General features: G+C 54.8%; 1 protein-coding gene across 2 annotated transcripts in view; it reads right to left on the bottom strand.

The window, feature by feature from the left end:
- Positions 1–20840, bottom strand: part of LOC133351152 (pleckstrin homology domain-containing family G member 5-like) — a 61582-nt gene that overhangs the window by 21207 nt on the left and 19535 nt on the right. Inside the window, exons 7-9 of one of the 2 annotated variants that reach the window (XM_061566139.1) lie at positions 15461–15756; positions 9133–9318; positions 3050–3208 (exon numbers count right to left, since the gene is read on the bottom strand). In XM_061566139.1, coding sequence (XP_061422123.1) covers positions 3050–3208; positions 9133–9318; positions 15461–15756 — 641 coding nt within the window. The remainder of the gene's footprint in view (positions 1–3049; positions 3209–9132; positions 9319–15460; positions 15757–20840) is intronic. The other variant, XM_061566138.1, reaches the window with a different exon arrangement.

Below are 20840 nucleotides of genomic sequence, written 5' to 3' on the forward strand. Positions count from 1 at the left end.
TGTAATCTATTATTATTATTAAATGCGTTGCTATGATCATTCCTCACCTTCATGGAGCGCTGCCACACGTTGCGATATGAAAGTGGAGTTTGAAGCTAAGATGTGAATTCTGTGAAGGCGTCTCTCCACCCCCCCACCCACCTCTCTCGCCTTTGAAGTTTCGCTCGGCAAAAACACGGCGCGAATAACAACACGGCGGAGCATCGCGAGTTCACCGCCGTGCCCTCCCTGGAACAATGGAAACTCGCGCGATCTGCCAAAAACAATGAACGGGCGAAAGAGGAGGAGGAGGTGGATGGAGGTGGTGGCGGCCGTGCGTACGCGTGTACCATGAACTTCTTTCACACCCTACGCACGTAGCCAACGCTACGGAGGCGCGGGGAAAGGACAACAAACTAAGCACAACGACGAGATTGAATTGAGCTTGTCCATCTAAACCAGGGGTGGTGAACGTTCAGCCCGCGGGCCGTATAAGGCCCGCAAAATCATTTCGGTGTGGCCCTGCCAAGGCAACCGCAGGTGGGACTCGAAATTCACTTAAATCTAGGAGCAAACCTGGAAAAGCAGTTGCGAGTAGCAGCAACATCATCAATACCAGCTAACATCACACGTCTCGCCGTTCCAGCCATCACATTAGGGGCGAGTTAATTAAATGTTTTGACCAAATATAACGGACTAATTTTTAAGTTGATATTTTTGTACGGCCCGCGAATGATGTTATAAATATCCAAATGGCCCTTGGCAGAAAACAATGTTCCCCACCCCTGATCTAGATGATGATTTTAAAGTGCACGTCTGCCAGTGGCTTCCTAATGTCGGAAGGAAGAGCGCGTTCCAGACGGCCGCAGAAGCAGCGGCGCGCATCTGAATGCGCGACGCGGCAACCGACCGTCTTTGTTCGGTAGCCAGCGGCCAAAAGGCTCCGCTGCTCCGAGGGTGGTCGCGGGGTCAGAGCGACGGCGCGCGGCACCGGCGGAGAGGGCCTGGGCTCGCATCCAGGTCTTAGCATCACGTGATTACACCGGGTCCTCGGGTGTGGCGAGTGACTCGCATAGAGACCCATAGACACTCACACAGAGACCCATAGACACTGACATAGAGACCCATAGACACTGACATAGAGACCCATAGACACTCACATAGAGACCCATAGACACTCACATAGAGACCCATAGACACTCACACAGAGACCCATAGACACTCACATAGAGACCCATAGACACTCACCTAGAGACCCATAGACACTCACATAGAGACCCATAGACACTGACATAGAGACCCATAGACATTCACATAGAGACCCATAGACACTCACACAGAGACCCATAGACACTTACACAGAGACCCATAGACACTTACACAGAGACCCATAGACACTCACACAGAGACCCATAGACACTCACACAGAGACCCATAGACACTCACACAGAGACCCATAGACACTTACACAGAGACCCATAGACACTCAGATAGAGACCCATAGACACTCACAGAGACCCATAGACACTCAGATAGAGACCCATAGACACTCACATAGAGACCCATAGACACTCACAGAGACCCATAGACACTCACAGAGACCCATAGACACTCACATAGAGACCCATAGACACTCACAGAGACCTATAGACACTCAGATAGAGACCCATAGACACTCACATAGAGACCCATAGACACTCACATAGAGACCCATAGACATTAACATAGAGACCCATAGACACTCACATAGAGACACATAGACACTCACATAGAGACCCATAGACACTCACATAGAGACCCATAGACACTTACACAGAGACCCATAGACACTCACATAGAGACCCATAGACACTCACATAGAGACCCATAGACACTCACCTAGAGACCCATAGACACTTACACAGAGACCTATAGACACTCACACAAAGACCCATAGACATTCACACAGAGACCTATAGACACTCACACAGAGACCCATAGACACTCACATAGAGACCCAGACACTCACATAGAGACCCATAGACACAGAGACCCATAGACACTCACAGACCGAGTTGTGATTAAACGGGGTACTCGAGGTCTAAGCCAGTTGATGGTCTCTTGGGGGAGCGGCAGGAAAGGACAAATCAACCTCGACAGTGACCTTTGACCCCTCGCGACGTCAGCGCCTCCAGCGGCGAGGGCGCAAACTCGGCCCCGGATCAAACGCACGGGCCAAACACTCCCCCCGGTCGACTCAGGGGAGCGGACGAGGACAACAACGACAACAACAACGACGACGACAACAACGGTGGTGAACATATACACAACACGATGGAGACGCGTACAATAATAAACGGCGGCCATTGCACTACTGCTGAACGAAGACCCTCTCCATGAGATTGTCGGTTGTGGGGATTGATGATGTGACCATATTTCACCACGCTGGTCATTGTGGGTTGGTGAGGGGAACAAGAGCGGTTCAGGCACTCATTTAAGGCTGAGCCGACCTAGGGGAGGCCCAGAACCGGTTCAGATATCTCTCACCACCGATGGGTTCATTGTGGAGTGCGCTAACCACTGCGCCACGGCTCCATCCCAAATACATATCCAGGCCAACCTCACCTCGTCTCGATAGTCATCGTCTCTCGCGGGTCGGAGGGTGGTAGTTTTGGAGATGGTCAGGGGTTATGGATGGTGGTGGGGCTAAAGTCAGGGCGCCACGGTGGCTGCGAGATGTTAACTACCTCGCCTGGTTTACAGGATGTCGTGGGTTAGATCCTGACCCTGACGCCAGCCGTATATTTGGAGTTTGCACTTGTCTCTCTCTCTCCCCGTGGTCGTGCGGATTTTTCTCCGTGTCCTCTGGTCTTTCCCACCACGTTTAGAATCAACATCACGCATTTAGAGTATTTGGCTGCTACTATAAATTTCCACGTGGCGATAAGCCACTTCGTTGAGCTGTCACTTGTGAAAGCCAGGTCGCTTCTACAAAAAAGAACTACATCGCTCAGTGGGCCTTACCTGGTAAAATGATAAAAATTGTTTCGTTTAGTTCTCACGACCTTTGCCCCCCGACCATGACCCTGACCGTGGTGAGCTTGACCTTGGGGTCGTGGCAGATTTGTGTCCACGAGGCTTCGAGGTCGGGCAGCGGCTCGCTCCACTCGGCGGCGTCGCGAGGCCGGGGAAGGCCGTGAAGCTCGAAGGCCGAGAGGCGGCCCCGGAGGATCTCCAGCCGGTCCGAGTCCTGCGCACAAAGACAAAGGTCCCCCCTCCCCTCTTATAGCCTCCACCAGGCTGTTGGGGCAAGTGCTTTTGTCGAGCACATATCGAAGCTGGCGTGGCACAGGAGGGAGGCGGGTGGCCAGTTACCACGCCCGACCACCTTTGTCTCCCCCGTGCTCATGTTTGCACACCGCACCAGGTACGATACGCAATTAAGGCCGAGTCGACCTAGGGGAGGCACAGGACCGGTTCGAATATTCTTCAACGATGTTGGCCGTGAGCGGAAATCGAACTCGGGTCATCGGGGTTGATAGCGCAGAGTGTTAACCACTGCAGACATACACACAATTGACACATTGACACACATACATACACACACGTACACAGAGATATACAGATATACGATCAACAAAGACAAAGATCCCCCATATAGCTTTAACAGACTGTTGGGACAAGTGTTGTTAGCGAGCACCACACCAGGTACTCATTTGTTGCTCAAGATCTGCGTCTCGAACCGCGACGACCGTCGCTCAAAAATCCCGGCGGCGGCGAGCGTTCGGTGGCGATGAGTGCCGCAGTAGAGGTCCAGGGTGGCTGCGTGCGTCGGCGGGTGGGCCTTGGAGCGGGTGGGCGATGGAGCGGGTGGGAGATGGAGCGGGTGGGCGATGGAGCGGGTGGGCGTTGAAACGGGTGGGCGATGGAGCGAGTGGGCGTTGGAGCGGGTGGGCGGTGGAGCGGGTGGGAGATGGAGCGGGTGGGAGATGGAGCAGGTGGGCGATGGAGCGAGTGGGCGGTGGAGCGGGTGGGAGATGGAGCGGGTGGGAGATGGAGCGGGTGGGAGATGGAGCAGGTGGGCAATGGAGCGGGTGGGCGTTGGAGCGGGTGGGAGATGGAGAGGGTGGGCGATGGAGCGGGTGGGAGATGGAGCGGGTGGGAGATGGAGCGAGTGGGAGATGGAGCGGGTGGGCGATGGAGCGGGTGGGAGATGGAGCGGGTGGGCGATGGAGCGGATGGGAGATGGAGCGGGTGGGCGATGGAGCGGGTGGGCGATGGATCGGGTGGGCGGTGGAGCGGGTGGGCGATGGAGCGGGTGGGCGATGGAGTGGGTGGGCGATGGAGCGGGTGGGCGATGGAGTGGGTGGGAGATGCAGCGGGTGGGATATGGAGCGGGTGGGAGATGGAGCGGGTGGGCGATGGAGCGGGTGGGAGATGGAGCGGGTGGGAGATGGAGCGGGTGGGAGATGGAGCGGGTGGCAGATGGAGCGGGTGGGAGATGGAGCGGGTGGGCGATGGAGCGGGTGGGAGATGGAGCGGGTGGGAGATGGAGCAGGTGGGCGATGGAGCGGGTGGGCGATGGAGCGGGTGGGAGGTGGAGCGGGTGGGCGGTGGAGCGGGTGGGCGATGGAGCGGTGGGGCGATGGAGCGGGTGGGCGGTGGAGCGGGTGGGCGGTGGAGCGGGTGGACAAGCCGTGGAGCGGTAGCGCAGTGCTCGGCACGGTGGCGCCACAAACCCGGTAGCCCAAGTTCGATTGACGCTCGTGGCCAACAACATGAGCGAATATTTGAGCCAGTGCCGGGCCTCCCCTAGGTCGACTCAGCCTTAATTTAATACCTCGTGCGGCACATACACATCCTGGTGGGACACAGCCCGGTGGCACACAGCCTGCCGGCGATGTGTTATTCACTGGCAGTGGGCCACATTTATCTCCGTGTGGTAACCACATAAACATGCGAACGTTGGGCCAAAGTTGGCATGGGGTTAGAACCGTGGGCCCCACGTTCCATGTTTACTGGGAAGACGTCGTAGCCTCCATTCGTTACTAACGCAGGCCGATGCGCGGCTGACGCTGGGTCGACTTTTTATCGACTCGGCATTCTGGGTGATTTCGGTCAGATCTTTCCTCGTGCATCCGAAACAAGGCGGCGGGATTGGTCTCATTAACTCAGGAAAGCCACACTGCGCGCGCACACCGAGCCTGAAGACTCTTTTGGCAAGAGGGTCTCTGCTATATTGAGATGATGTTTGGCCAACATGAATCATATTGTATGTTTTTTTGTTTAGCTTTTGGGAGAAAACCGGATAACCCGGAGGAAATCCATGCAGACCACGGGGGGGAGAACACACAAACTCTACAGTGCGTGGTGTGCGAGCGTGCGAGCGAATGTTCCGTTGCCTTGGTAAGGCCCGCAGGCTGCTGACGGCCCCTGACAAAACACAAATGGTGAAAACACAACCCCCATCATGATGCTGCTGCTGTCAAACCCCAATGGTTTCAAATGTGTAGCGGCCCTCACGCTTGATGTCTTATCAGCGAAAGTGCCCCACTCCCCCTCCTGAAAATTAGTGAACAATACTGCCATAGCGGCTCGCTTAGTGGCCTGGCTTGCCGCCTTGCCATTGTATTTCTCAAGACTCTGTGGGGGTTTTCCAGCCGTGACTGTGACCTCCTCAAGCGCAGGGTCACAGTCGCTTACAGTCTCAGCCGGGAGCGGGAGAGTGGAGGGGATGGAGGTGGGGGGCATAGACCCCCACAGTGATCACGCGGAATAGAGCGAGGTATGAAGACTCATTAGAGACTTGTACCCCTCCATCATCATCATCATCAACCTAACATCACAATCACCGCGTCTCCATAACATTATCGTCATGACCACCATCATCAACATCATCGTTTCAACGTATGAGATTACAATCACATAATCACCACATCATCATCATTAATCGGAAGGTCTCAATGTTATAGTATCCTCGTCGTCACGAGCACATCATCGTAAATAAATAATCATCGCACCAAGATCGTCACCAGCCACACAATGTTCCCATCGCATCGCCTTCAATCATTATCATCCCAATGATATCCTAACAGCAATCGCATCAATCGTCTACAATCATCCAAACATCACAGACCCTCGCTCCTCATCTGCCTCTCCCCACCATCACCGACATTTTCCCATCACAATCTTCAATTCACCCCCCCGCCCCCGTTCCTCCCCACCAAGTCTTACCGCAAGGGTCACCCCCCCCACGCAATACATTTACAGTGAGGCATTGCCAACAAATCAACAAACAGAAGACACCACGGATACACGCTCGTCCTTCCCATGTTAGGAAGCCACTGGAGTTGTGCACTTTTAAATCTCGACCGAAACTCATTCCGTTGCGTTTAATTTCGCCGCCCTTCCCGCGCACCTCCGATTAGCACGGTGGGCTACGTACGGTGCAAAAGAAGTTCAAGGTACGCGTCGTAGCGAGAGGTACTCGTTTGAGGCCCATAACCGGTTCTGAGATAACCGTCACTGTTTTTGGCCGTGAGCAGGAATCGAACTTGGGTGGACGGGTTCGTAGTGCAGCGTAGCGCTAACTGCTGCGCCACCGCTCCCCAATGAACCACAGATAAAGATCCCCCGTGTATCCTGAACAGACCGTTGGGGCAAGTGCCGTTAAGCGAGCACCTATGAAGGCCGGCACGGCACACGAGGGGGTGGGTGGCCAGCACCACGCCCGTCCGCCTTTGTCTCCCCAGTGGCGATGTTTACAGTCGGGGAGGCCCAGGGCTGGTTCAGGTAATCGTCACTTGGTTTCGCCGGGTTCGCAGCGCGCTAACCGCTGCGCCACCGCTCCCCACACAGACACACACGGCAACACAAACAAATACATACGTGCACAAATAAACACATGGAGATGCGCAAAAACAAACACAATACGCGTACACAGACACACTTACGGGCACACAAATACACACACACACGTGCACAGATGAATTCCTCGAGCAAACACAAACGTATGCGCGCACGTGAACGCACACACTTCAATGGACACACACAAAGACAAATATCCCCCGTATAGCCTGAACAGACTGCTGAGGGGCAAGTGCCATATTTGAGGCCACACTCGCGCACAGACACCCACACGCGACCCCCACGAAACAGCCGCCATGCGTGCCAACGTGGCCGAGACGTCCACGTGGGGCGCGCGTGCCAGGCTCGGTGCACTCCGAGGCCGTCACGCACAAAGTGCGCAAAGTGTGGAAGCCTCGGCCGCTGGCGGGGGGTCACGGGACAGGCCCAGGGGGTCACGTGACAGGCCCAGGGGGTCACGGGACAGGCCCAGGGGGTCACGGGACTGGCCCAGGGGGTCACGGGACTGGCCCAGGGGGTCACGGGACAGGCCCAGGGGGTCACGTGACAGGCCCAGGGGGTCACGTGACAGGCCCAGGGGGTCACGTGACAGGCCCAGGTGTTCTGCGTTACGAGGGAGCTGGAAACCACCTGGTGTCATCTCTGCGGTGTTTTAGCCGCCCCAGGGTGGAGAAGAGACGCTCACAATAACCAGCAGAGCACACACACACACTGACACACACACTGACTCACACACTCACATACACACTCTACATACACACACTCACAGACATACACACATACATACACACACACTCACAGACATACACACATACATACACACACACTCACAGACATACACACATACATACACACACACTCACAGACAGACATACACACATACACACACACTCACAGACAGACACACACACATACACACACACTCACAGACATACATACACACTCACAGACATACACAGTTCCCCCGTATAGCCTACACGGGCTGTTGGGGCAAGTGCCGTTAGCGAGCACCTATGAAGGCCGGCACGGCACACGAGGGGATGGGTGGCCAGCACCACGCCCGGCCGCCTTTGTCTTCCCAGTGGCGATTTATACAGTTGAGGCCGAATCGACCTACTGTGCCAGCACACACACTCACTCTCACACTCACTCACCCTCACACACACTCACTCACACCCTCACACACACTTCCACTGAGCTCACACACTCACACCCTCACACACTCTCACACACGCACTCATACACTCACACACACACCCACTCACACACACTCACACACTCACTCACTCACACACTCTCACACTCTCTCACACACACTCTCACACACTCTCACACTCTCTCACACACACACACTCACACCCTCACTCTCTCACACACACACACTCACACCCTCACTCTCTCACACACACACACTCACACACTCTCACACTCACCCTCACACTCTCTCACACACACACAAACACTCTCACACTCACTCACACACTCACACACCCTCACACACACACCCTCACACTCTCTGACACACACACACACACTCTCACACACACACACTCACACTCTCACACACACACCCTCACACTCTCTCACACACACACTCACACACTCTCACACTCACCCACACACTCTCTCTCACACACACACACTCTCACACTCTCTCACACACTCACACACTCACACCCTCACTCTCTCACACACACACTCACACACTCTCACACACACACTCACACACTCTCACACTCACCCACACACTCTCTCACACACACACAAACACTCTCACACTCACTCACACACTCACACACACACTCACACCCTCACTCTCTCACACACACACAACACTCTCACACACACTCACACCCTCACTCTCTCACACACACAACACTCACACACTCACACACTCTCACACTCACACACTCACACACTCTCACACTCACACACTCTCACACTCACACTCTCTGACACACACACAAACACACTCACACACTCTCACACTCACCCCCACACTCTCTCACACACACACAAACACTCTCACACACACTCTCACACTCACCCACACACTCACTCTCACACACACAAACACTCTCACACTCACTCACACACACACCCACACACTCTCTCACACACACACAAACACTCTCACACTCACTCACACACTCACACACACTCACACCCTCACTCTCTCACACACAAACACTCTCACACTCACTCACACACAAACACTCTCACACTCACTCACACACACACCCTCACACTCTCTGACACACACACACACACTCTCACACTCACTCACACACACAGACCACCGCCCACCTTCACCACGGCTCCTCCGGGCCCGAAGATGCCACCGATGCGAGCCCCCCCCTGCCGCACCTTGCTCCCGTCCACGGGGCTCCCCGCGGGGGTCGGGGCGGCCCCCTCGGGGGGCCCCCACTTCTCCAAGGGGACCATCACGTCCCCCAGGTACGACGCCATGTTCTTGCGCCTCCGGCAGGGGGTCTGCGGGGGGGGGGGGGGTAGAAGGAGGGGGATCAGTGGAAGTAATTAGGGGGGCGAGACGAGGGATGGGGGTGGAGGGGTATAGGGGGACGAGATGAGTAATTATAGGGGGGTGGCAAGCGAGTTCTCATCTTTGGAGTGGGGGGTTACGGGGGTGGTCGATGAATGGAGTAATTAGTCTAAGAGACAGCTAAAGAGGGGGGGGGGCTCATCATCGTGTTGGCCACGTGCTGGGTAGGGGTCGTCTGTCCCTATCTCCCCCTAATAGCTCAGCTCGCGGGCTGGGCGGTGGTGGGTGGGGGGTTAATTGCCGCTGATGGGTAATTGCCTCTGCTTGCTCGTGACTAATGACAATGAAATTGCCCCATTAAAAAGGGTGCCAGCAATTCTCAGCAGGTAAATTAAGCAACGTCAAACAGGGTCACAACTCCTTGCCAAAGGGCACCGCGACTCAGAGACTGGCTGCAGCAAGCGGGTGGCTCGGATACTGCTGCTGCTTCTGCTGCTGCTGCTGATACTGCTGCTGATACTGCTGCGTTCCCACGCGAGTTGGAAAGCGTGCCGAGCCGTGCCGTGCCGAGCCAGCCCACTTATGGTTTCTGGAATGGCGCGCAGAGAGAATAAGCCAGACAGAGGACGTGCTAACTTTATTGGACACACTCGTTTTCCCCAGGAAATCCTCACACCGAGTCTCAACACTCATTGTCAGGAGGGTCATGTTGTTGCAGTAGGGGGCGATGCTGCTGCTGCTGCTGCTGCAGTGGTGTGTGTAGCTCCAATTGAGTCAAATGTTGCGGGTAGTTTCTGCGGCATTGGGATGCTTTGGCCAATCCGAGTGACATTACAGTCATGTGTTGGCTCCTTGCGGGGAGGGGGGAGAGTTAGCGACGGAAGGAAATTGAAAAATGATGAAAACCACACAAAGCATACAAACGCATTTGGTTCTTAACTTAAAATTGACCAAAATACCAGTTCTGAGAAATAAAAAAGAATATCGCTTTGACTGCCACGTGATGAACATTTCTCTGCAGCGGGCTCGTGCGGAATTTTCCTGTGCCCTCATTTGTGGATTAACAACAACAACAAATCCTCAGTAAACATGCAACGTTGGGCTCACGTCCCACCCCCCCCCCCCCCCCCCCACGTCGACCCAACGTTCCGTGCCTACTGGCTCGGATGTAGTTCCTGGAGACCTCCTTCCACGACGCACGGCTGACCGCGAGAATTCCGCGCGGGCTCGGCATTGTACACAATTGTGAACACAGCCGACGATCACAACGGCCACGAGATAATGACAGATCACAAAACACGCCCGTCAACGCTCTCCTAATTGCCACTGGAAATGCGACTTCTTTATCATCCTCGTGAGCCTGACACAGCTCGAGTCGTAAGACAATGTTCTTGTTGAAGGTGGCAGAAGACGTCTTGTCAGATCGAGGCAGCTGTGGCGGGGGTTGGGGGGGGCTGTGACAAGGAGGTCAAGAGGAGGAGCCTTGCTTTAGCAGGGCAGGTGAGCGATGGGGCCGGGGGGGGGGGCTAGGGACACCGGTTTGGATGAGATTGCAGTGTACAGAGAAGCGACATTGACACTGGGGGGGGGGGGGGGGAGCTGTCTGTGTACACTGAGAGCCGTCGCTAGGGTAACAGCGAATCGGGGCGACCGCCCTGGGCCCCAAGCTTTGCTACCCCCCCCCCTCCCGTCCTCCGACATCAACGGAGTCAGACGTAGTACTTTGCCCCCCCCCCTCCCCTACTACGGACTGCCCCCTGTGCGTTGTTGTGACTCCATGCAAAATGCATCGGAGTGTTGGGCCCCCCTTTTAATTACGCGGCGGCTCGAATATTCACATCGCGCACAGAGGTGTGCGGCTGGCTCGGCTCGGAGACGGACGATGCGACACGTCGTGAGAGAGCGTCGGGCGCGCGTGTTGCAGGTGCGAGCAGGCGGACGCAGGGGGGAGCCCTGGGTAGGACACGTGTGTGTGCGTGCGTGTGTGCAGGGTGGGCTGGTGAGCTCCACGAGTCGGGCGACCGAGGGGAAGAGTAGGCCAAAGGACAGACGGTGTGATGGTGCGAGTGAGAGGGCATTTCTCTACTGCGCGCGGCAAGCTACGGGATCTGGCAAGGTGGTGGCATCACAGTCGATTTGGCCATAAACTTCAACCATCACTCACCACCCATCACCAAATATCCACATTATGCCACCCATCACCCACCAACGATCCACTCGTCACTCATTAATTACCTATAACCGATTATGCATATTCCCGTTATTCATTAATCCCACACGACTCATCACCCATCACCCATTACTCACCGCACCTCACTGATCAACCACCACCCATCTTCCCACACTAATCGCTCATCACCCACTACTCACCAATCACCCACTACTCACCAATCATCCACTACTCACCTATCACCCATCTCTCATCACCCACCACTCTCCAACCAACACCCTTCATCCATCTCCCATCACTCATCATCCACCACCCATCCACTCTTCACCCATCGCTCACCTCCCTTCACCCGCCACCCATTACCGATCACGCGTATCCCATCACCGGTGACCCGCCATCCCATCATCACCCTGACCGTGACATCTTTGAGCGATCGATGGCCCGACTCGGCTTGCATGACTCCCGTATCGCGTCCCCTCGCCTCGGGGAGAGACACGAGCCGAGACACGAGCCGAGACACGGGGGCGATGCGGAGACAGGGAGACAGAGGCACGGATACACACACAGACGCAGACACACGGAGACATAGGAGTGACACTGGGACACCAAGACAGAGAGACACACACAAAGACAGACACAGGAGCGCCATTAAGACACAAGGAGACACCGACTGTGTATGTGTCCGAGACACACACACAGACACATTAGACACACTTATACATAGCCGTGCGCGCACACACACACATCATACAGACACGCGCGTAACGCGCGCACGAACAACACACATACAATTAAATCACGAACACACACACAGGTAACACGCACAATAAACATACACAAAGCCACACGCACAGACCCAGACAGTTACACACTCACACACAGGTACACACACACGCATAACACAGACACAGGTACACACAACCACACACACACGCATAACACACACACAGGTACACCCACACACGCATAACACACACACAGGTACACACACACGCATAATACAGACACAGGTACACACAATCACACACACAAGCGGACAATCACACACACACAGGTGGACAATCGCACAGGTGGACAAGGACACACAGGTGAACAATCACACACACACACAGGGGGACAATCACACACACAGGTGGACAATCACACACACACAGGTGGACAATCGCACAGGTGAACAATCACACAGGTGGACAAGAACGCACACAGGTAGAAAAAAATCGTCGCTCACTGAGACCTCCGGGAAGAACTCCGCTTCTCCCTCCATGTCTGCGCGTCCCGTCGCCTCCCACTTTCACCTCCCCTCCCACCTCCTCCTCCTAACCCTCCACCTCGTCCACCACCACCACCACCTCGTCCGAGTGGCTACCGCTCAGCGCCCCGCGCGTGGTTTGCCGAGCGAGGGGCACGTGGCGAAGAGAGACGGAGCGAGCAGCGGAGCTGACGACGACAACGACGCCGATGCAGCAGCAGCAGCAGCGAGACTCCGGGATGGGAGCGAGACAGGGAGGCAGCGAGGTGGGAGGCGGGGGGAGGCGGCGGGGGGGGGGGAGCGAGGTGGATGGGTGGGTGGGAGGGAGAGAGGAGAAGGGGAAGCGAGGGACGAAGCTAAGGGAGACGGAGCGGGGAGGAGCGAGGGAGCGAGGCCGCACATGAAAGCGCCGCGGTAGAGGTCACTACCTCCCCGCACCGCCTCTGAAGCCCCCACTTCAAATGGGCCCCCCCCTCTGGTGCGCCCGCGTCAGCGAGGGGGTCTCGTGTCCATCCTCCCCCCTCCCCCATCCCCCTCCCCCCACGTCCCGTGGCTCCTCATCCCGATCCTAGACTGGAGCGGGATATGGACGGGGTCCCGAGTGTGTCTCGGGGTCATGTCCAGGACGGTGGAGGATAAGGGCGGTGGGGAGCGGTGCAGAGTGCTGCTGCTGCTGAGTGCAGGGGGTGGGTGCAGGGTGTGGGGAGCAGGGTGCAGGGGGCAGGGTGCAGAGTGCAGGGTGCTGAGTGCAGGCTGCTGAGTGCAGGCTGCTGAGTGCGGGGTGCTGAGTGCGGGTGCTGAGTGCGGGGTGCTGAGTGCAGGGTGCTGAGTGCGGGGTGCTGAGTGCGGGGTGCTGAGTGCAGGCTGCTGAGTGCGGGGTGCTGAGTGCGGGGTGCTGAGTGCAGGGTGCTGAGTGCAGGGTGCTGAGTGCAGGGTGCTGAGTGCAGGGTGCCGAGTGCGGGGTGCTGAGTGCAGGGTGCTGAGTGCAGGGTGCTGAGTGCAGGGTGCCGAGTGCTGAGTGCAGGGTGCTGAGTGCGGGGTGCTGAGTGCTGAGTGCAGGGTGCTGAGTGCGGGGTGCTGAGTGCTGAGTGCAGGGTGCTGAGTGCGGGGTGCTGAGTGCTGAGTGCAGGGTGCTGCGTGCAGGGTGCAGGGTGCTGAGTGCAGGGTGCTGAGTGCAGGGTGCTGAGTGCAGGGTGCTGAGTGCAGGGTGCTGAGTGGTGAGTGCAGGGTGCTGAGTGCAGGCTGATGTACACGCACTCTCGCGGCACCATCAGCTCCCTCTCAGGCCTCTTCGTGTTTATTCCACATCCATCACCTCCCACTGTGCCCCCCACCCCCCACCAGCGCACTGCCCCAGCCCCCCCCCCCCCCACCAGCGCACTAATTCCAGTCTAAAAATAGCTCCAACCCCCCCCCCGCGACCCCGCCAATAAAATGAGTGACAACCACCCAGTGTAGAGAAATCAAATAAATAAAAATACAATATGAATAAAACACACAACAAACACGCGCACACACACACATCTCCTGTGGCTGCCTGTACCCCCACCCCCCACGTTCGTATTCATCCCTCTGCAGACCCCTTCAAGGGCAAGGGGGACACGGGGAGTTTCGGGGTTCCAGGCTCCCCTCGGGGGGGGGGGGGGGGGTGGGGGATCAAGGTGGGGTCAAGGTAGTGGTACAGTTAAACCACGAGATTCGCTCGGTTCATACATTACCAGCGCGCTGGCTCGTTGGCTCATTTACCAGCTTATTCCATTCGCTGGTTGTGTTCACACACGCATCGGATTCGTTATCTCATGCAAAACGTTCGGCCATTCATTCCATCACACATTCGTTCAATCACTTATTCACACTCATTCTCTCACATTCTCGTGCACTCGTTCCTCCAGTCATTCACACACCCGCGGACGTACTCGCGAGGTCGTTCACCAACGGATGCACCCATTCATTCGCAAATACACTCACTCGTCAAATCATTTGCCCGATCATCATCACCACCATCATCACCATGAGCCCAGGGTAGAACACGCAACACATACCATCCATTGATCTCATCATCACCACGATCATCATCACCACCATCATCGCCATGAGCCCAGGGTAGAACACGCAACACATACCATCCATTGATCTCATCATCATCACGATCATCATCACCACCATCATCACCATGAGACCAGGGTAAAACACGAAACACATACCATCCATCGATCTCATCATCACCACGATCATCATCACCATCATCCTCATCATGTCTGCTATTTAAATGACTCAAGTTGACAACACCTGCTAATCATCACTCCATACACTCAGAATAACGCTCACTGCTACACAGGGACAGCTGCCAAACATTAGACGGTACCCGTCTAATGTTTGCGATGAGATGTGATGCAATGCACAGGCTTTTGGGCTGTGTAGGCTGTTACGCAAGCTGCCATATCCATGCAAAAGATCGTTACGGATCAGACTGCTGCACAACTAATTCTTTGGCTCAGGCATCATGAAAAATCGATGGGGAATCATAATATTGGCTGCAAATAACCACGTGTTTAAATAAAGATGATGATTGCATCATCATAATCTACCTCCATCGCTTCTCACCCGTGCTATCATCCCACGCGTACCCCCTAATAAGAGAGTAGGAGGCTCGTTTGGAATAGGGGGGGGGGGATCCCGCACCCACCTACCCCCCCTCTCTACCACCACTTACCGACGGCTCGAGTCCCGGTGCCGCTGGTTCCGCGGGCACCGCTGGGACCCCCCCCTCGCCGGCTTGGGGGGGCTCCCTCGAGGGGCTCCTCCCCGCCACGGGGGTCGTCTGTTCCGAGCGGGGTCTCCTCCCGGAGCGCGTTGATCCGGGCCGGTCCCCCGGGTGTCGCGGGGGTCCGTTGAGCGCAGTGCTGCTCACACTGCGGAGACGCAGGGAGCTGAGCAGGAAGGAGGGACACGCCACGCTCATGCGCCGGGACTTGCTGCTGCTGCTGCTGCTGCCCTCGGGAACCTTGGCTGCTCCCATCGGGGGCAGTCGTCACCATCACACGGAGATAGAACAATGGGGTCGTGAATATCGGAGAGATGGAACAATGGGATTGGACTCAGAGAGATATATAACAATGGGATCCTCAATATCATGGAGATATAACAATAGGAGTGTGAATATCAGTGAGAGAGAACAATAGGATTGGCATTGTGGCCGAGATGGAACAATGGAATCGTTCATTCATTCAGACTCTTCCTTCTCGACAGACCTGTTCTTCACCTGAGGACGACTGCTTGCGTTGTGGCCGAAACGTCGTGAGAATTATTTTATTATGTTCTATTTTTATTATTTTATTACTTCCATTCTACGTGACTTTACCGAAAGAACCAAGATAATGGAATCGTCAATATCAAGAAGAACGAACAATTGTGATTGGCATCATCATAGAGGTGAAACAATGGGGATATAACAATAGGATGTATGTATGTATTGTGTTGAACTTATTTCGCATCAACGTCAAAGACATACAACCGTGAGAACATCATGGTGACAGTGAGACCTTCAATAGCCATCATCTCCTCCCATCGCTTCTGACCTGTCCCATCTGTGCCGGACCCACGGAGCCATTTCACTCGTTCCAATTCGATGCGTTCAAATTAATTTGGCAGCATTTGCTCTCGGTTTGTTGTCCTTCCACCGCACCACCGATTAACAACACGGTTGGCTACGTACGGCGCGAAAGAAATGCAACATACACTAGAGGAATCGCCTGGCCCTAGTATTTGTAAAATAAATAAACAACGATGCACGGCCCTGGATGAAGGCCTCCCCAACACCATGCCGGTCGTGTTGGGGGTTGTTTGGCTATACTTCACCACACTGGTCCGTGCGGGTTGTCTCCCCAGTGGCGATGTTTACACATCGCACCAGGTACTCATTTGAGGCCGAGTCGACCTAGGGGAGGCCCAGGACCAGTTCAGATAATCGTCACTGGAATTGGCCGTGAGCGGGAATCGAACCCGGGTCGCCGGGTTCGTAGCACAACGCGCTAACCGCTACACCACCGCTCCCCACTATACACACAGACACACACACAGACACCCACACACACCTACACACAGAGACACACACAGACACCCAGAGACAGCCACCCACACCGACACACACACAGACACCCACACACACCTACACACAGACACCCACACAGCCACCCAGAGACACACACACACAGACACCCACACAGCCACCCACACCGACACACACACAGACACCCACACACAGACACCCACACAGCCACCCACACAGCCACCCAGAGACACACACACAGACACCCACACAGCCACCCACACAGCCACCCACACACACCTACACACAGACACCCACACAGCCACCCAGAGACACACACACAGACACCCACACAGCCACTCACACCGACACACACACACAGGCACACACACACACAGACACCCACACAGCCACCCACACCGACACACACACACCGACACACACGCACGTGCAGGGAGCGTGGTGGCGTCCCCCCTCGGGGGAGGATCTCAAAGCAAACGCAGCTGTGGGAGTGCGCGCAGCCCACCAGCTCGGCTTAGGTAACGGCCCCGAGCTGCAAGGCAGCGGCAGCAACTGGCGCTGTTAGCGAGCACCTATTGGGGCCGGAACGCCGCACGAAGGGGGCAGGGGGGAGGTGGGGGGGTAGCACCACGCCCAGACACCTTTGTCTCCCCAGTCCTTGATCTTTACACGCCGCGCCAGTGCCGGATTAAGCTGGTGCGGGGCCTGTAGCATATGTTGTTATTAAGGGGCCCTACATTAAAAAAACGTAAATATTAAAACACACACACATTTTTTATTTGCATAGTAAAGTAATTGTATTTTTTTTCATTTGCTATACGGCCAGATAATACGACAAATCGCTAACCTTAAACACGCAGTTGTTCGTAAAAGTTGAAGGCGGTATAGTACTATAGTGATAGAACATTTAGCGCGGGGGCCCTTGAAAGTGCGGGGCCCGTAGCACGTGTAGCTACTTGTGCTACGAGGGTCATCCAGCACCACACCAGGTTCTCGGTTAAGGCGTGGGAGGCGTTTGGGGGGCGGGGGGGGGATGGGGGGGCACGGGGGGGGTGTAGGGGGCGCAACGCCCCCGCCCAAACTGGGACACCTTCATCAATTTATTTTCAGCCGTTTACAATTAAGATTTTTGTTTAAAATATGAATTACTTATACGCACACGCGATTTCCAATGTGCGGGAGAAAACGAACCGCCCCCCCCTGCCCCCACCACCCGCACCCAAATATAGAAATCACAAACTCCGCCCGTGTGTTAAGGCCGAGTCAACCTAGGGCGAGGTGTAGGGGACCGGTTCAGATGCTCGCCACCTTTATTGGCCGCGGGCAGGAGGCGAACTCGGCTCGCCGGTTCGCTTCGCTGAGGCCGCTGCGCTCCTCGGGAACAACCCAAAACACGTGGACACGGATGCCGTGAAACGGCGCAGCCCTGCAATGTCTCGCTGCCAGAGGAAGTCCCTCCACTTTAGTGCGGAGCTCGAGAGAGAACCTCTACGCGTGCATTTACTAACTACGACTACGCGGTATTTTTTTGTTCTACCAGGTAAGGCCCACTGAGCTACATGGATTTTTTTAGAAGCGACGTGGATATCACAAATGATAGCTCAGCGATGGTGGAAATGTTTAGTAGCAGCCAAATACTTTAAACTCGTGTTCTTGTGGAGGGAAAACCCAGAGGACCCGGAGATAAAAAACCACGCGACCATCGGGGAAGAGAGACACGCAAACTCCAAATATACAGCAGGCGTCAGGGTCGGGATCGAACCCACGACCTCCTGTAGACCAGGCGAGGTAGTTAACATCTCCTAGCCACCGTGGCGTCCTATTCATTACTTGGACTACCCTTCCACGTTGGCCTGGCGTTTTGAAAAAGGTGGCAGTACCCACACTTTACCGCACCACACACAACCTGGGTGGACAGAGGCGACCTCTTTGATCGCAAGTCAAGTTTGTTGACGGGAATCGAACTCGGGTCGCCGGGTTCGTAGCACTCCCTGACCTGTCCAGTGTGCCACAGGGAATCCCGGGCTCGGATTGGCCTCTTCAGCCATCTGCGCACTCATCAAAACCCAACATAATGATAAAAGTGCCATGGTCATCATCAACTTTGATGGACGAACAAGAGAGAGCACAGCCTAGCGCTAACCGCTGCACCACCGCTCCCCACAGTTTCTCTCTATCCACTGAGGCAGAGCCTCACCACGACATGGCGATGCTCCCCCTACAGGGACCACCAGGCAATGCATCGCGATGTGGAATTAGCGGAGTCTGGATGGGAGGTGGCATCGCTCGACGCGAATTATTGAGTAGTTAAAAAGAGGCAGTTAGTTTTATGGGTCTTTGTGAGCGTCTATGGGTCTCTGTGTGAGTCTATGGGTCTTTGTGTGAGTCTATGGGTCTTAGTGTGAGTGTATGGGTCTTTGTAAGAATATACGGGTCTCTGTGTGAGTCTATGGGTCTCTGTGAGTGTGTATGGGTCTTTGTGAGAGTCTATGGGTCTTTGTGTGAGTCTATGGGTCTTTGTGAGAGTCTATGGGTCTGTGTGAGTCTCTGGGTCTTGGTGAGAGTCTATGGGTCTCTGTGTGAGTCTATGGGTCTCTGTGTGAGTGTCTATTAGTCTCTGTTCGAGTCTATGGGTCTTTGCGTGAGTCTATGGGTCTCAGTGTGAGTCTATGGGTTTCAGTGTGAGTCTATGGGTCTTTGTGAGAGTCTATGGGTCTTTGTGTGAGTCTATGGGTTTTTGTGAGAGTCTATGGGTCTCTGTGTGAGTCTATGGGTTTTTGCGTGAGTCTATGGGTCTCAGTGTAAGTCTATGGGTCTCAGTGTGAGTCTATGGGTCTTTGTGAGAGTCTATGGGTCTCTGTGTGAGTCTATGGGTCTTTGTGAGAGTATATGGGTCTCTGTGAGAGTATATGGGTCTCTGTGTGAGTCTAAGGGTCTCTGTGTGAGTCTATGGGTCTCTGTGAGAGTCTATGGGTCTATGTGTGAGTGTCTATTAGTCTCTGTTCGAGTTTATGGGTCTTTGCGTGAGTTTATGGGTCTCAGTGTGAGTCTATGGGTCTCAGTGCGAGTCTATGGGTCTTTGTGAGAGTCTATGGGTCTTTGTGTGAGTCTATGGGTCTTTGTGTGAGTCTATGGGTCTTAGTGTGAGTGTATGGGTCTTTGTAAGAATATATGGGTCTCTGTGTGAGTCTATGGGTCTCTGTGAGAGTGTATGGGTCTTTGTGAGAGTCTATGGGTCTCTGTGTGAGTCTATGGGTTTTTGCGTGAGTCTATGGGTCTCAGTGTAAGTCTATGGGTCTCAGTGTGAGTCTATGGGTCTTTGTGAGAGTCTATGGGTCTCTGTGTGAGTCTATGGGTCTTTGTGAGAGTATATGGGTCTCTGTGAGAGTATATGGGTCTCTGTGTGAGTCTATGGGTCTCTGTGTGAGTCTATGGGTCTATGTGAGAGTCTATGGGTCTATGTGTGAGTGTCTATTAGTCTCTTTTCGAGTCTATGGGTCTTTGCGTGAGTTTATGGGTCTCAGTGTGAGTCTATGGGTCTCAGTGTGAGTCTATGGGTCTCTGTGAGAGTCTATGGGTCTTTGTGTGAGTCTATGGGTCTTTGTGTGAGTCTATGGGTCTTAGTGTGAGTGTATGGGTCTTTGTAAGAATATATGGGTCTCTGTGTGAGTCTATGGGTCTCTGTGAGAGTGTATGGGTCTTTGTGAGAGTCTATGGGTCTTTGTGTGAGTCTATGAATCTTTGTGAGAGTCTATGGGTCTGTGTGAGTCTCTGGGTCTTGGTGAGAGTCTATGGGTCTCTGTGTGAGTCTATGGGTCTCTGTGTGAGTGTCTATTAGTCTCTGTTCGAGTCTATGGGTCTTTGCGTGAGTCTATGGGTCTCAGTGTGAGTCTATGGGTTTCAGTGTGAGTCTATGGGTCTTTGTGAGAGTCTATGGGTCTTTGTGTGAGTCTATGGGTTTTTGTGAGAGTCTATGGGTCTCTGTGTGACTCTATGGGTTTTTGCGTGAGTCTATGGGTCTCAG

The sequence above is a fragment of the Lethenteron reissneri genome, chromosome 36 (genome assembly GCF_015708825.2).
Source record: "Lethenteron reissneri isolate LAM-NWPU_2019-01 chromosome 36, ASM1570882v1, whole genome shotgun sequence".
Lineage (NCBI taxonomy): Eukaryota > Metazoa > Chordata > Hyperoartia > Petromyzontiformes > Petromyzontidae > Lethenteron > Lethenteron reissneri.